Here is an 18,461-nt window from a genome sequence, read left to right as displayed (position 1 = left end):
GTACGGCATTTGCATGTTAAACAGCATGAATCACAATATCTTAAAAAGCTATAAAAATTTGAAAATTACGTAGTTAGGAGCGGCAGCCACACGACTGTAAATGGAATTAGTCACAAACATTTATTTTTATAAACAAAATTGCTTTTCGACTAAGGCTCTCCAAGTACTATTTATAAATTGCTATCATAAGTGAAAAGGAAATAATGATTTACCCATCAGTAACAAATTTCTCGTGGTTGTAGCAGGGCTTCCAGTGTTGTTGCTATGATATGAGAGCCTCACATGAATGAGAAGGCTTTCAAGCAGGCAATAGTTGAGCTACTGCTGGAGAGACTGGAGGCGCCCTCGAGCAGGCAAGCTGAGTCTTGTGGCAGTATGAAGTCAGTGGATGGATGTTCTTTGGTCGTCGGGCCCCATCTGCCGAAGTCCGGCGGCAGGAATGTAGTGGGTCCGCTATTGCTTCCACTATTCCCTCAGCAAGAAGCCACTTACAGACTTTGAAAGTATTTCTAAAAAGCTTTTCTTCCCTTGGCAAAATACATGTCATATATTTTACTTCGGCGGCCCAAATCCTCTGGGAGTGTCCAGCTGTCTACTCTGTCCCTGCATTTGACAACGTCTCCTTTTTGGCAGTCTGATAATGTGGATCTGTGCCCCTTCAACACTTCTCAATAGCAGAGACCGCTCACCGTGCTCCAAAGAATTTTGTTCCACTGGCACACAATAGCGGCAGTGTGGAAGCCATGGGGTCTTTCACATGTGAGCAAGTGTGCCCCACAGGTGGTGGCGGAGCCACTTATTCAGGGGTCGATCAGCTGCTTGTCTTACACTGAAGAGAGAGTATCTGGAGGGGGGCAGCCAGGGTTCTGTAGAGGCTAGATCCCTTCATAACGTCCATATTATATTGGTGACATGACATCCAAATACATTACGTTTCTCCCGACTTAAAAGAGGCAAATCTCAACTGTACCCAAATTTCTTCCGTAAAACTGGCAGTAGCCCACACAAAAGGGTCTTACGCTGTCTTTCTATGACCCATTCACATTCAAATAGTTGCACTCTGTGTTTGTCCCGTAGTGATCAAAATCTGTATTTAATGTCCCTAACACTGGGCGTCTCTTAATACTTGTACAATCATAAAAATTGCGTCTCAGTGGCTATACAGGGGGTTGCCTATTCATAGTGCATTGTTGCCAGATATCCCTCATCCCCTCCCCTCTCTACCTCTGCCTTCCCCCACAACATCATGCAATGTTACCAGATTTCTGACAAAGGTCAATTTCTCCATTGTATAAAATGGCGGAAAATTAAAATTTTGTTGGGAAATTCAAAAACAGGCCAATTATGCCACCCATATGATGTCACCTAGGAAGCAGGATTGTTGTCTTAACTATAAATAGGTAGCAAAAAATCCAAGATGGTGTATTGCCATACTAGAATCAAAGAGAGGGATACTGGCCCAGCTTGCACTGTGGCCCGATTTTCCCCTGAGACAAAGAATATTTGTTTGCCCTACAGGCCAAAGTCTGCGATTTTGGAACAAAGTGCAAGATCACCCCTATCTCCTGTGTATCAGTTCTAGAACAAAGGGTATTTGTTTCCCTTGCAGGTGCAGGCCTATGTGCTAGACAGAAGAGGCCAGTCTCAACCTGAAGTAGTTTTTCATCATATAGGTAGTAACCAGTCTGATGAAGTGCTTTCAGTGATATGAGAACAGGGTTTCCCAAACTATTAATCATTCATATGTTTAGGGACCTGCAGTCATGATTGTCACACCATGGTCACCAGTTTCTACCATGACATTCTCACCGCTCGCTCCAAGTTGAGGTCCAGCTATCCAAAGCTTAAAGTAGCCCCCCAACTCCTCTGCTGCCGAAGTATAAACATTTAAGTCTACTGTGATGTAACCGTACGTTGGATCCTAAATTTAAGTCCACCTATGCTACGCTTAAACTACTGCCGGGAATAAGATAGTAAAAAATGTTGTATCTTTATTTAAATGAACACCACACTATAGAGTGGCCTCTTTGCATGATGGCAAATTTCATGATTGCCAGACCAGTCAAGAAATCCTTGATTATTGGCTGCCTTGTGAGAATAAATTTGCTGCCCTTACGACGCAACACCGTATCAAGTGTATTCTTTGTTTCCTCGACGTACGATGTGCAGCATACTTCACGGTGCAATGCGACAAAATCCTAATATTCCTAAGGGATGTATGGAGTTGTGTATCTGCAGATAGGAATTAGAATTTCTGATAGTCTCAAAGATGGCGAATGAATGATCTGCGCCACAGTTTGAGAACTTGCATAGTTGCAGTTTTCAAGGCAATGAAAAATGTTGATTAAGAAATGCACTTGTGCTACCGATACCAAGAAAATCACAACGAATAGGGATTCAGTGGTAAGTATTCCTCTGAGCGACGGTGCTGAGAAGCGAATCTGCATTTTGTAGACGTGGCTGCCACATATATAGGAAGAGAATTTCCCATCATGTAAAACACATTCAGTTTATTTGACGGCTTGCTATCACTTGTTTATGCTTTTGTGTTGGATGAGCAAGTTGGTTGCTTAAATGAAGAATGATCAACACTTCATTAACAATTTTTTTGTGACTGCTGGGAAGTCGGAAGTTTGTGATGACTGAGTCGCTGAATAAAAGTTAGTTATAGCGTTAAGTTCGACGAGAAGTGTAGAAGAACAGGGGTCGTTCATGACTGGAAAGATTTGAGGATCGCAATTCTGGTGCAATGAATAGGAAGGGAACCGAAGTGTAAGTGGCTAGTGTACACTCATTAGTTTCGCGAAATTTTGAGTTCTGAGCATTCAAATGATTATGTAACAACCGTAAAGCTAGAATCGAGAGAAATTCTTGTAAAGACAAGATAAATATTTCACTAAGGAAAGCGCTTTTCTTTTCCTCTGTACAATCCAAATTGATGTAGCTAACACGGTGTAGAGGGACGTCTTTGTTTTCCTGATTCTTTGGAAGAATTTAATGGCATCTTCTGAAGGAGGGAGAAAATAATTGAAATATTTATTATATTTTACGGGTTTAAATGTAATAAACTCGAACTCACTCCTTTCTGTTTACGTTTTGGTAAATCACTGACCACATAAGCATGGACTAATGATAATTTTAACCTCTGTCAGGTAACACAGTGGGTCTGGAGGGTTACAGGGCTCTGCAGTGGCGGTCGTGAGCAGCTCAGCCGTACTTTTTTCTCATATCACACAAAACTGTCACGCAAGGGTAGCTGCACACCGTGAGAGTCTGAAATGGACATTGTTAGTAGAGGCCGCTCCAGCAACCAGTATAAAAAAAAATAAAAAAATAAAAAAATAAAAAACCCACCCTTACGCGCATGCCATGAAGGACAGGCACTGTCACATGTTACATTAGTAAACAGAAGAATAGGTAGGTGTATGTAAGTGATTGGACTGGCATTAGAGTTCAACTGGATAGTGAGAAATTCAGAATTGAAAGATAAATTAAGTAAGAAAATTTAGCGCCACAAAAACTATTCAAAGCATTCATAATATATGTTTTCACATCCTTAACACGGGAAAGTAAAAGTCGACTACTAGTTAATGGCAGATATCTGAACATCTTAGTTTTACTGATGACGCTGTACTTTTTGCCTTTAGCGCAAAAGAAGTTCAGCAACGAACGCAAGCTAACAAAACTATTCTGAAAATAGACTTCAATACTACTTACCATAAAACGTAAATAATGTGTAAAAGGCGATAAAAAATTTTCCGTTTGACGGCGTTAACGCACCGTATATGCAATGTAACGCGACTCCAATGCGTATATATAAGCACATACATGCAGGAAAAGTATTAATGTGGCTGCGTGTCTTTCCGACGTGCGTGTTGTAAATGCGAAAACGTGAAATATGACGTCTTTATTAATAAATAAGTCCAAACAGGACCAAATTCCTGTTATTCTTCTCTTACAGTTACTTAGCGAGGGACAAACACCGGTAGACATCCATCACATGTTGACGGAAGCCACCATTGTGGAATGGTACAACAAGCTTCGTGCTGGTTGTGATTCAACACAAGACGCCGGTCGATCTGGGGGAGGGGGGGGGGGCAGTCTGATCTATTACCGACAACAACAAGCCGGCCTTTGACGATGCTGTGTGTGATGTTATCCATCGTCCTCTCATTCCAACTATCTTCCAGACAGCTGATGTCCTCCCTGTTCGCTGATGGCCGGGACTCACTGCTTACTGATTTCAAGGTACCTGGTGTCTGCATGAATGGAGAACTGCACTGAGAAACACCAGAGAGATTACGACGTGCAACTAAGGCTAAACGTCAGGGAAAACAGCGCCAAGGACCGCTGATACTTGATGATAATGCACCTCCCCAAATCGCAAATGTCGTGATGGAGAACTTACGCCAACTTAAGAGGGAGACACTCGAGCGCCAGCCCTACGGTCCTCATCTCCCCCCGTACGATTATCACGCCTTCGGTCCCTTAAGAAGTGTCCTGAAGGGTCGACGATTCCCGTTGGATGAGGATGTGCAGGAATAAGTTGCCAATACCTTCTCGCAGCTGAACACGGTGTTTTATGAAACGGGTATCTTCGCTCTGCTGCGTCAGTTCCATGAATGTCTCAGTGCTCAAGGTAATTTTGCCTGATTAACATACCGCTTCTGGACTGTACGATCTTCGAGGGAAACTTTTTGATCATTCCTTCTTTTAACCAACGTATAGAAATGAACGTGGTACAAATTAACAGTGAAATCATAGGATCGGGTGACATGTTCCGATTGTGATAGACGATTACTGAACAGAAAGGAATAGAAGTAAGAAGAATTTAACTGGTCTGCAATCCTTTGGTAAACTAAGTGGGGCTGTTACTTGTGATCCTCCAGTATGTAGACGAAGGAAATCTTATAATCAGTTTCGTCACAAGTTGTGAGTTAAGCACGTGAGGCGTGGAATTTTAATGTGCAGAGCAGTTGAGGGTTGTTCAGTGAGCAAAGAGGCGATGCCGGGGATTAATACAGGGAAAAAGAAAGGAAATAAATGGGCTGGGGAATGGACTAGAGTGGAGAACGAAATGCAAATGACAAATGTAGCCAGAAGAACTGATGATAGCTGGATTCCAAGAGATAGGAAAAGACTAAGACGACAGTGTAATGTAAAGTGGGTGGACGATACTATAAAACTTGTATAAGTACTTTTAAAGACCGTAATTCATGGAAAAGTCTATAGGTTGCCCTTAACAACCAGAGGCTGCAAAGTAGTTAATGATGATATTATACAGGGTGTATCGGAACCTCACTGACAAACTGTGAGAAACGAGAGGCATACCAAGAGGCTCATTTTTGATTAAGGAACATATTGCTCTCAGTCCGTCATTTAAGCCCTCTGGATATCATATGGCTGATGCTGGTGATAACGATGAATGAAATAACTAAATTCGTCATGTCTATAAGCACTATCAAACTAAATATCAACAAAAAGTATATATATATATATATATATATATATATATATATATATATATATATATATAACAATGGCTACCATTATCACCAAAAACACCCCAGTGGTACAAGAAAGTAGCGACTATGAACAATGTCAGTATAATTGTCATCGAGTTTCTTCTCATATTTCAACCAGAAACTGATTTCTGTCAGGCGCCACGACCAGTAGCGGCCTGGGAGGGCGTGTTCAACGCCACAGAATACGGCAGCGACTGCGTGCAAGAGGACGGCACCGGCTCTGAAGACTGCCTCTACCTGAACGTGTACGTGCCTGGCGTTCCAGAGGTGGGCGCAGGGCTGCCTGTCATGTTCTGGGTGCACGGCGGAGGCTTCTCACACGGCAGCGGTGCAGGTCTAAAGTTCGGGCCTGATTTTCTCATCTCGTATGGAGTCATACTCGTCACTGTCAACTACCGATTGGGCCCACTCGGTATGTACGTGTAACACAAGTAAAGATGGCAAATAGCCCTGCGATTTAAGTAAAAAATAAAATACACTGACGAAAAAAATCGCAGCATCAAGAAAGAATTGTGCGACATAACCGAAAGTTGGTAGGCGTGTTTGTAAATCTAAAAGATGATGTCTATTCAGATTTCGCACCAGTCATGTACGGATGGCGCTAGTCACGCCGCCACGAGGTTGCAAATCAGGTTTGTTTTAAATACAAGCTGTAACTTAAACAGTCATAAGCGTTACTTACCTATGAAATTGGACGTGATGATTTGATGTCAGTCAAGAATGGCTTTAAGGCGACAAAGACGCCATTGTCAGCACCTTACTGAGTTTGAATGAAGTCGTGTAACAGATGTACAAGAACCTGGATGTTCCCTTTGCGATACTGCAGAAAGATCTGGCAGGAATGTAGTCACTGTACATGATTGCTAGCAGCGGTGTTCACGAGAATGTACGGTGACAAGATGAGCGGCTTCTGGACGGTCACGCGTCACTACCGAGAGGGAAGACAATCGTCTACGGCTTATGACTCTGGCGCATCCTACTGTATATTCAGCAGCATTTGGAGCAGCAGTTTGCGAACTGTTACAAATCTGTTACTTCAAGCACAGGTCCGGGCAAGACGCCGTGTACCGTGCATTCCACTGACCAAAAAATACCGGCGTTTGCGACCTTAATTGTGTCAAGTAAGAGCTCATTGGAAGGCAGCGAGGGAGGCAGTTATGTTTTCTGACGAAACTGGTTCTGCCACGGTACCAGTAGTTGACGTGTGTTAGTCAGAAGCAGGCCAGTTGAGGGCCTGCAACCAACCTGTCTGCATGCTAGACACACTGGGGTCATGCTAGTGGTACGATTTCCTATCACAGCAGGGGTACTCTTGTGGCTGTCCCACACACCCTGACTGGAAATACGAACGTCAATATGGTGATTGGAGCTGTTGAGCTGCCATTCATGATCTGCAATATTGATCGATCAAGTGCAGCAGGCATGGAACTCCATCCCACAAACTGACATCCGGCATCTGTACAACACAATTAACGGACGTTTGCATGCTTGCATTCAACATTGTGGTGGTTACACCGGTTATTAATGCACCAACAATTCACATTTGCAATGGCTTATCTTGCACTTACAATAAGCTATGTTCTTGCACTTAAATAATTTACCTAGAAAATGTATTCCAATAATTTCATTACTGTACACTAAGTAGTAGCAGTAACTTTATTCATCTGTAGATCTCTTTTTACAAGGATTTAGGACATGTCAGAGTATTTACAAATTTAGATCAATTTAAAATAAGCTAATTCTTATAGCATATATTTACAGACTTCTAGTTAGAGACAATCATTAGATTTACTCCTGATATACCATACTTTTTTTTACAAATGACTTATTACGTAATGTAACGCCACATTGTTCACTCATATCTCATTATCAGTCACAGCACACACTATACACACATTGTTTCATAACACTTCACTCACTACACACACACACACACACACACACACACACACACACACACACGCACGCACACTGGTGACCTTTGGGCCATTTTCTATACCGCAACTTCCCATTTGCTATTCTGAAAAACTTAGTCAGCATCCCTCCATAATGAGTGAGATGTTGAGCTCAGAAAGAGGAAGAGGTATTGGTACTGTGCTACACATAGCTTGGGGGTAATTATTTCTAGAAAGGAAAAAAGAAGGTGTTATATGGAATGTTGTATGGTTTATAATCATTATTATTATTATTTATTTGTATAGCATTTGTATCAAACCCCTACTTTTGTTTTAGCTAAGTAATCCTTCAATGTATAAAATGTATGGCCTAACAGGTACTTTTTAGCTGCCTTTTAAATAAGTGTATTTTGGTAATTTCTTTAATCTCTTTTGGTAATTTATTTTAGAGTTTTATTTCGTGGTAGAAAATGCTGTTTTAGTTTTACGTTTATTTTTTCTTGCTAAATGTAAGTTGGGTCTATCTCTTGTTGCATGGTTATGGACAGAACTGTCTTTGCAGTGATTACCAAAGTTATTTTTGATGTGTAGAACTGACTGGTAAATGTATTCGCATGGAGCAGTTAAAATCCCCAATGTTCTGAACAGATCTTTACATTGAGCTCGACTAGTGTTTTTGATTATTATTCTTATGGCTCCTTTCTGGCGTTCATATTTTGTGCATTTGTTCCCCAAAAAAGAATTCCGTAGCTAGCAACTGAGTGTACATATGAATAATATGTAACTAAAAGACACTGCATGTTACACATTGATGATAGGATTCTAAGGGCATAACATGCTGTGCCATTCTGTTTGCAAGTACCTTTATGTGTTCACACCACTTCGTTTGAGAATCAATATTCATTCCTAGAAATTTTGCATTTGTTACACAGTCTATAGAGGTGCCATTTACATTTAATTTAACATTGTCATTTTTTCTCTTCAAACTGAAATTCAGGGCATTAGTTTTCTTTATGTTCAATGCCACTTTATTATTTATTGACCAATAATAAACTTCCTTGAGGGTTTCATCTGCTTTCTCGGCAAGGAGTTCTCTTGCAGTCATCAGCAAACAGGATTTTTTCACTATGAGTAACACTACTGGGAAAGTCATTGATGTATATCAGGAACGGTATTGGTCCTTGCGGAACTCCTATATTAATGTATTTTGATTCTGGTAAGTGTTTTACTAAATGTTTGGATCTATTTGAAGTATGTGTTATATCTACTCTTTGTACGCTATCTGTTAAGTGATTGAAACCAGTCATTAGCTACCCCTCTTATTCCTAATGCTTCTGTTATTTAATGGAATCTTGTGGTCGATTGTATCAAACGCCTTAGAAAGATCCAAAAATATGCCTGTGATACACTCATCTTCATCAAGAGTATCAAGTACAAATTTTGTGAATTCTACTATGGCTGACTCCGTATTTTTGCCACTTCTGACACCAAACTGTGATTCGCTTAAAAGATTGTATTTATTCAGGTAATTCATTAATCTATCTTTCATAATTGCTTCCATTGTTTTTGAGAATACTGACAGCAGGGAAATGGGCCAGTAATTTTCTATGTCTTCTGCATTACCTTTCTTAAGCAAAGGTACAACTCTTGCCCATTTTAACTGCTCTGGAAATGTACCTGATGTGAAGGATTCATTTATTATATTTGTCACTGGGTCTTGTATAATCCCTTGCATTGTTTCAGTACACACATTCGTACTTCATCTAAGCCTACTGACTTTTTATTTTTTAGTTTTTGAATTGTTTTACTGACTTCATTCTCTGTGGTTGAAAGTAACATCATTGTATTTAGTGCAACATTATTTAAAGGTGTTATATTTGTTTGGGGGAACTTTTGCTGTAACTTCTCTGCAATACTTGAAAAATGCTCGTTTACATAGTTTGCTAAGTGTTGCGGATCATTTATTAGTTTATCCCCCTCCCTAAGCAGTATGTTATTCTGTGTTGGTTAGCCTCTCCCTGTTCCCTTTTTTATGACATCCCAGACTGCTTTGCTTTTATTCTCTGCATTATATATTACTTTGTCATTAAATGATTTTTTTGCAGCAATTAGCACCTTACTATAGATCTGCTTGTATAGATGATAGAAATTTAATAATTCTGGATCACTGCGAGTCTTTTCCATAGAACTGAGGTGTTTAAGTGTTTGGGAGGACTTCTTAATTCCTGTTGTTATCCATCTGTTTTGTGAGATGTTGATACAGACATGCATACTTTTCAAAGTTCAATTTAAACAATGTGGAGAATTTAGAGAATTTCATATTTACATTGGTTTCCTTATACACTTCATCCCAGCTTTGCTTTTCTAGTTCTTTTAAAAAATCTTTTATTTTCATTCCTCATAGATGTCGTTTGTAGGCTCGTAGTTTAGGGAATGATTCGATGCCTGACTTTACTGTTGTTATTTGACAGAGATTGTCTGATAGTCCGAGATCTTTTACAGATACATCACATTTTTCCCTGTCCATATTTGTGGCCCCATGGTCAATTACTGATGAAGTCGTTGTGGTAACCCTTGTTGAACTATTGATCAATATGGATATTACAAACTTTGACGGATGTTTATGAAGGTGCTGCTGGATTCATTTATGATGTTATGTTGATGTTAATGTCCCCACAAAGAATTATGTTGACCTTTGTACTTGAGACTTTATTTAGAACTTCTGTTAACTTATTGAAAAAAGATCTATACTCACACAAAATGATTAATTTCTTGGTGATGTCAAGCCCTATTAATTCAATAGCTGATATTTCAAAGTGTTTCTCTTCACTTACGGTACTGAGGACATGTCTTGATTTGAACTGTGTTCCTTTTCTGATATAAATGCATGATCCTCCACATCTTGAAGTAGTTCTGCAGTAAGAGTTTGCCTTTTCATACAATGATAATACTACATGATGGGGTTCTGTGTCTTTACACCAGTGCTCAGTAATACAAACTTCTGTGCAAGTCAAAGATTGGAGCTCAACTTGTAATAGTTGTATTTTATTTTTTATTCATTACATGTTTTGATGGAGGATTGTTAAATCTGTGAAATGCCCCATGTTACTCTTTCCAATGTTTTGTTCCTTTGTGACATCTGGTTTATGTGATGTTTTAGGTGTTAAAATCTGTCTTTTGAGTGATTGTTTCAGCATTTTTTTAAAATGCTGGAGATACTCTTTAGGCAGGGAAACCTGTTGTCTGGATTTATCCTTAAAAATATCTACTTTTCCTACCTATGATAACAGGTATTTTACCATGTGTGGCTCGAGATCCACCTCCTATAGTTTAAGTATTTTCCGTTTGTGTAATATCACAGTAACTAAAATCTAAAACATAGCCCATGATCTCCATGACTCATCGAACAGCTCCGAATTTTCGTGCAGTCTACACACCTCTGTGTTCATCAAGCAATTTCAACCGGAGTCAACGAATGCTATTCAGTAGTTACACTTTGCACGTGGATTCTTTACACATAAATAGCATATTAAGTTCCAGAGCCGTTATCCACCAATTCCGATCGACGCGTTTCTCAGGCTCGGCTACAATGACGCTATATAGCGCTTTCGATTACATGTCGAAACAATGTGGATAATATCCATTGCGACTATCGATGTACATCCCAATACATTTCCGTGAGACAAAGAGAACAGGAAAGGTAAGAGCATCTGTGTTGTCTGTTCATCAGTGTTTCGTAACAGTTACAGAGGGAGTGTGAGCATAAATTAAATCAGTGCAACCATCAGGTTCGTAGCCTACTTTAATTGACTATATATGTGCTTCACAACCCGCGTTAGAAGTACAAGTGTGTGCTGGGAAGTAATGCCTCCGAAATTTTTATGTGAAAACTCTTAAAACATCTTATTAATTTATGAACATCGTCACGCTGGCGCACAAACAAATTTTTCCCAACGGGAGAGCAGTTTGTTGATACCGTCCCTATTGAATATTTGACTTTGTTGACGGGTCGCAAACTTACTTCTGCACCACTTCATCACTATCAAAGTGAAGTCCGCGAAGGTCTTCTTTAGGTTTTGGAAAGAGACTAAATTCGGATGCGACCAAGTTGCGTCTCTATGGAGAATGGTCGATGACAGTGAACCAAAGGCGTCAGGTTGTTGCAGAAACCTTACTTCTCGTCTGTGGTCTGGTATTGTCTTGCTGAAGGAGGGGAAGCTCCATCAGGGAACGACCACTTCGAATTCGAAACTCGGTAGCAGCACGCTGTTTCTTAGGAACCAAATACACTCCTGGAAATGGAAAAAAGAACACATTGACACCGGTGTGTCAGACCCACCATACTTGCTCCGGACACTGCGAGAGGGCTGTACAAGCAATGATCACACGCACGGCACAGCGGACACACCAGGAACCGCGGTGTTGGCCGTCGAATGGCGCTAGCTGCGCAGCATTTGTGCACCGCCGCCGTCAGTGTCAGCCAGTTTGCCGTGGCATACGGAGCTCCATCGCAGTCTTTAACACTGGTAGCATGCCGCGACAGCGTGGACGTGAACCGTATGTGCAGTTGACGGACTTTGAGCGAGGGCGTATAGTGGGCATGCGGGAGGCCGGGTGGACGTACCGCCGAATTTCTCAACACGTGGGGCGTGAGGTCTCCACAGTACATCGATGTTGTCGCCAGTGGTCGGCGGAAGGTGCACGTGCCCGTCGACCTGGGACCGGACCGCAGCGACGCACAGATGCACGCCAAGACCGTAGGATCCTACGCAGTGCCGTAGGGGACCGCACCGCCACTTCCCAGCAAATTAGGGACACTGTTGCTCCTGCGGTATCGGCGAGGACCATTCGCAACCGTCTCCATGAAGCTGGGCTACGGTCCCGCACACCGTTAGGCCGTCTTCCGCTCACGCCCCAACATCGTGCAGCCCGCCTCCAGTGGTGTCGCGACAGGCGTGAATGGAGGGACGAATGGAGACGTGTCGTCTTCAGCGATGAGAGTCGCTTCTGCCTTGGTGCCAATGATGGTCGTATGCGTGTTTGGCGCCGTGCAGGTGAGCGCCACAATCAGGACTGCATACGACCGAGGCACACAGGGCCAACCCCGGCATCATGGTGTGGGGAGCGATCTCCTACACTGGCCGTACACCACTGGTGATCGTCGAGGGGACACTGAATAGTGCACGGTACATCCAAACCGTCATCGAACCCATCGTTCTACCATTCCTAGACCGGCAAGGGAACTTGCTGTTCCAACAGGACAATGCACGTCCGCATGTATCCCGTGCCACCCAACGTGCTCTAGAAGGTGTAAGTCAACTACCCTGGCCAGCAAGATCTCCGGATCTGTCCCCCATTGAGCATGTTTGGGACTGGATAAAGCGTCGTCTCACGCGGTCTGCATGTCCAGCACGAACGCTGGTTCAACTGAGGCGCCAGGTGGAAATGGCATGGCAAGCCGTTCCACAGGACTACATCCAGCATCTCTACGATCGTCTCCATGGGAGAATAGCAGCCTGCATTGCTGCGAAAGGTGGATATACACTGTACTAGTGCCGACATTGTGCATGCTCCGTTGCCTGTGTCTATGTGCCTGTGGTTCTGTCAGTGTGATCATGTGATGTATCTGACCCCAGGAATGTGTCAATAAAGTTTCCCCTTCCTGGGACAATGAATTCACGGTGTTCTTATTTCAATTTCCAGGAGTGTAGTTACGTTACACAACGTAATGTTACACGCTACATTTCGGAGATCTATATCGGCAGAGGCTTGCAAATATAAAGACATGAAGGATAATGTTAATAACATTTGTTTTATTTAAACATGTTTAAGCTTTTACACATTAGTTTTCGCCCTCTACAGCTCCCTCTGTTACCATGGGAATTACCGCCTGATGTCTTAACAGATCTCCTATCATCCTGTCGCTTGTTCTTGTCAGTGTTTTCCATATATTCCTTTCCTTGCCGATTCTACGCAGAACCTCCTTATCCCTATCGATACCAGTCTATCAACTTTTCAACATTCTTCTGTAGCGGCACATCTAAAACGCTTAATTTCTCTTCTGTTCCGGTATTCCCACAGTCCATGTTTCACTAACATTGAATGCTGTGCTCCAGACGTAAGTTCTCATAAATTTCTTCCTCAAATTAAGGCCTATGTTTGACACTAGCAGACCTCTCTCAGCCAGTAATGCCATTTTTAATGGTACTCGTCTGCTTTTTATGTCCTCCTTGCTTCTTCCAGCATGGGTTATTTTGCTGCCTAGATAGCAGAATTCCTTGATACCGTCTACTTCGTGTTCCTCAATTCAGATATTAAGTTTGCCGCTGTTATCATGTCTGCTACTTTTCATTACTTTGGTTTTTCTTCCGTTTACTCTCCATCCATTTCCTGCACCCATTAGACTACTGGCTCGAAATGGCTCTGAGCACTATGAGACTTAACATCTTTGGTCATCAGTCCCCTAGAACTTAGAACTACTTAAACCTAGCTAACCTAAGGACATCACACACATCCATGCCCGAAGCAGGATTCGAACCTGCGACCGTAGCAGTCCCGCGGTTCCGGACTGTAGCGCCTAGAACCGCACGGCCACCTCGACCGGCGCCATTAGACTACTAATTCCATTCAACAGATCCTTTAAATCTTCATCATTTGCTCTGAGGATAGCAGTGCCGACAGCGAATCTTATCACTGAAATTCTTTGACCTTGAATTTTAATCCCTCTCTTGAATTTTCGTTTTATTTCCGCCACAACTTCTTCGATTTATAGATTGAACAGTGAGGGCAAAAGACTACTCCCCGGCCTTACACCCTTTTTAGTCCGAGTACTTCGTTCTTGGTCTTTCAGTCTTTTTTGTTCCCTCTTGTTTCTTGTACGTATTACATATTACACGTCTTTCCATACTGCTCACCTCTATTTTTCTCAGAATTTCTAACATCTTGCACCAGTTGACATTGTCGATCGCTTTCTCCAGATCGACAAATCCTATGAACGTATTTTGATTTTTCTTTAGGCTTCCAGATATTATCAACCACAATGACAGAACTGCCTCTCTGATACTTTTGCCTTTCCTGAAGCCAAACTGGCTGTTATCTACTAGATCCTCAAATTACTTTTCTATATTGCTTTGTATTATTCCTATCATGAACTTGCATGTATGTGCTGTTCAATTGACTGACGACGGTTCTCGCACTTGTCAGCTCTTATTACCTTCTGAGATGTGTGAATGATGTTTTCTCGAAAGTCTGCTAGTACATCACCAGTGAAATACGTTCTACACACTAGCCTGAACAGACGTTTAGTTGTCGCTTCCCCCAGTGGTTTCAGAAATTCCGATTAAAGTTATCAATCCGTTCTACCTTATTTGCTCTTTTGCATTCTGATTCTAATACTGGATCCTCTATCTCTTCCCTTTCGATTCCTATTTCATTTTCTATCACTTTGTCAGGCAAGTCCTTCCGCTCATAACTTCAATATACTCTTTCCACTTATCCACTCTCTCCTCTGCCTGTAACAGTAGAATACACAATGCACAGCATAACTCCCACTACGTTCTTAATGTTACCGCCCTTGTTTTTAATTTCACCGAAGGTGTTTGAGCTTTCTATATGCTGAGTCAGTGCTCCCGACAATCATTTACTTTTCACTTTCTTCGCATTTTTCAACGACCACTTCGGCTTAGCTTCCCTGCTCTTTCTATTTCTTTCATTCTTAAATGACTTCTATCTCCGTATTCTTCAATTTCCCTGAACAATTATGTACTTCCTTCTTTTGCCGATCAGCTGATGTATTTCTTCTCTTACCCGTGGTTTCTTCGTTGTTAACCTCCTTGTAAATGTGCTTATCTTTCCCATTTCTGTGATGACGCGTTTTAGAGGTATCCATTCCTCTTCAAGCGAACTGCCTATTGAGCTATTCATTATTGCAGTATCTACATCCTCAGGGAAATTAAAACTTGTGTCTTCATTCCTTAGTACTTCCATTTACCACTTCATTGCGCACTGTTTTTTCCTGAATACTCTCTTAAGCTTCACCCTACTGCTCATCATTACTAAATCGTGATCTAAGTTTACATCTGCTCCAGGGTACACCGTACAACCCTGTGTATGATTTCGGAATCTCTGCCTGACTACGATGTACTATAACTGGATTCTTCTTAACTTCCCCGTTTTTTCCAAGCATATTCCATCCTCTTATGATGGTTGAGTATTCGCTATTATTTCCTAAAATTTATTGCAGAACTCAGTTAGTGTTTTTCCTCGCTCATTCCTATAACCAAGCCCATAATCTCGCGTAACCCTCTCTTCTACTCCTTTCCCTATGACCGCATTCAGCCCTCCGTGACTATTAGAATACACAAGCCAACGATGGAAAAACTTTTTTGCTGAAAATACCTTATTCTTATGTTTTTTAGGGTGGTAAATCCAAATAAAGTCCAAATATGATACTTAAAAAACTGTATCACCCACCATTTCTTCAAATTTTACAGCTGAATTTATTAAATTAAGCGATTTTTTAAAGAATTTAACAGCTTTTATATAGTTAAAGCGGAGGTGTAATGAACGTAGATGACGTTGGTAGCAGCGCTGAAAAACGTTTGTTGGCAAAAAAAAAATCGATTCTATTTTTGTGTTAGCAGATGCTGTTTTGTTTACTGTCAGCCTCACCTCACTTGCCCATTTCCTGTACATGTGCTCAGTACAATCTGTAATCGTGGTAGTAAAAACTCTGCTGACAGTTTTTGTTATATTTGTGGTGAATTTGCGCTTAAAAACACCAAAGAAACATTACAGATCTTGTGAGAAAGGTTCAACTATCATAATTTTGATCTAAACTTGGTGATCAAGACAATTCTTGGGCGCCGCATAAGGTATGTTATGTGTGTGTTGAAGATCTGAGAAATGGTCCAAAAAGGTGAAAAAAGCCTTTAGATTTGCTGTTCCTATGATATGGAGTGAGCCAAGAAATCATTCCGATGATTGCTACTTCTGCAGTGTTGATATTGCTGGTCATAAGTCGAAAAACAAGAAGGTAACAAGCTACCCTAGCCTTCCGTCCGCCATCCGACCAGTACCGCATGGTGTAGATTTTCCGGTTCCTGAACCACCGGGTGATGTAAATTATATTCCAAAAGAAGTATTTTCTGAAGTACAATGTGATTTAGATGACCAGATGATGATAAATTCCATTGTAATACAGAAAGTCTACATTGTTTACTCAGACCGAACTTACGGGTTTGGTTAGGGATCTCGGCTTAAAAAGCTGAATTGCTAGGCTCTAGATTAAAAGAAAATAACTTAATGGCAGTTGGAATCAGCATATACATGTATAGAAAGAGAGAGCGGCAATTTTCCAAGTTTTTTCAACAAGAAGGTGATTTAGTGTACTGCTCAGGCATTCCCATTCGGATGAACGAGTTTGGTGTTGAATACAAAAAGGATGACTGGAGGCTGTTTATTGATTCATCCAAAACTACTTTAAAGGATGTTTTATTATACAGTGGTAACATGTATGCATCTATACCTGTTGGACACTCCGTACATATGAAAGAAACCTATGAAAACCTAAAAATAGTGCGAATTAAAATAGGCTATTCAGCTCATGGTTGGATGATATGTGGCGATCTAAAAGTGACATGCATGCTCCTTGGTCACCAAGGCGGCTTTACCAAATATCCATGATCCTTGTGTAAATGGGATAGTAGGGCTAGGGATCAACTATGGTGCAAAAAGAACAGGCCTGTGAGGGAGGCCTAATGAAACAGTTTGTAAAGTCTTTGCCTAAAGATGGACCATGTTTTAAGTATCTCTGCTAAAAGTTTCCACACCTTTCAGAAACTAAACTAAAAGAAGGCGTCTCTGTCGGAACTGGTATTAGAAAATTGTTGTTTGATGTTAACTTTGAAACGACAATGACCTTAAATGAGAAAGAAGCATGGGTATCATTCAAGCAAGTCGTTATAAAGTTCTTAGGACATGAAAAAGACCAGAATATTTTTCTATTATAGATAAAATGTTAAAGTAGTTTAAATTTTAAGATGTTTAATGAGCCTGAGAGTTCACTTTTTGAACAGTCACCTTGATTACTTCCTGGACAATATGAGAGATGTTAGTGAGGAGCAAGGAGAGTGTTTTCACCAGGACATTAAAGTGATGGAAAAACTTTACCAAGGCCGTTAGAAATGGTTCAAATGGCTCTGAGCACTTTGGGACTGAACTTCTAAGGTCATCAGTCCCCTAGAACGTAGAACTACTTAAACCTAACTAACCTAAGGACATCACACACATCCATGCCCGAGGCAGGATTCGAACCTGCGACCGTAACGGTCGCGCGGTTCCAGACTGTAGCGCCTAGAACCGCTCGGCCACCCCGGCCGGCGGCCGGTAGAACACCAGCATGTTGGGAGACTACTGTTGGTCACTTCACCGAGAAGTTTAGCAAGCGACTCATCGTACAAAAATCTACACAAGAAGCTCCAAAGAGAAAAGAGAAAGAAAATACAAACCAATTCCAGCTGACAAGTGAAACCTCTATTAACACATATAATTGTTTTAAGTAGCTTACTGTAAATACAAACAATGCTTGTATTGCAACAAAGCGTTTCATTAATTTCTCCGTTTACCGTATAGCATAGGATTTTTATACTATATATAAGAAAAAGCATATTGCTCGAAAACTACAGGTGATACAAAAAACCTAAGGCTAGATTTGGATTCAGCTCATAAAAATCTATAAAGATGAGCTATGGAAATAAAAAAAATTTTCAAAAAAATATTTCGTTGACCTGTGTTATTCATCACCCTTTACGTACCACATTTCCGTTCAATATCCCCATATACTATCTCTATCTCTTCATCTTCTGCTTGCGTCGTCGGCATGTATACCTGTCAGTGTTGGTTCTCTGTCGAATCTGATGAGAATAATCCGATCATTGAACTACACAGTAACACACTATCTGCCGTACTCTCCCATTCATAACGTATCCTACTCCTGTTATAATATTTTCAGCTGTTACTTCAATCACCCCTAATATACATA

The 18,461-nt window shown here is 41.2% G+C and overlaps 1 protein-coding gene across 1 annotated transcript in view; it reads left to right on the top strand.

Moving 5' to 3' along the window:
• The window catches only part of LOC126251824 (acetylcholinesterase-like), a 78,243-nt gene that overhangs the window by 18,722 nt on the left and 41,060 nt on the right, over positions 1–18,461 (top strand). Inside the window, exon 3 of the mRNA XM_049952486.1 lies at positions 5,661–5,937. Coding sequence (XP_049808443.1) covers positions 5,661–5,937 — 277 coding nt within the window. The remainder of the gene's footprint in view (positions 1–5,660; positions 5,938–18,461) is intronic.

This window comes from Schistocerca nitens, chromosome 4 (genome assembly GCF_023898315.1).
Source record: "Schistocerca nitens isolate TAMUIC-IGC-003100 chromosome 4, iqSchNite1.1, whole genome shotgun sequence".
Taxonomy (NCBI): Eukaryota; Metazoa; Arthropoda; class Insecta; order Orthoptera; family Acrididae; genus Schistocerca; species Schistocerca nitens.
This window is presented reverse-complemented; position numbering and strand designations above follow the sequence as displayed.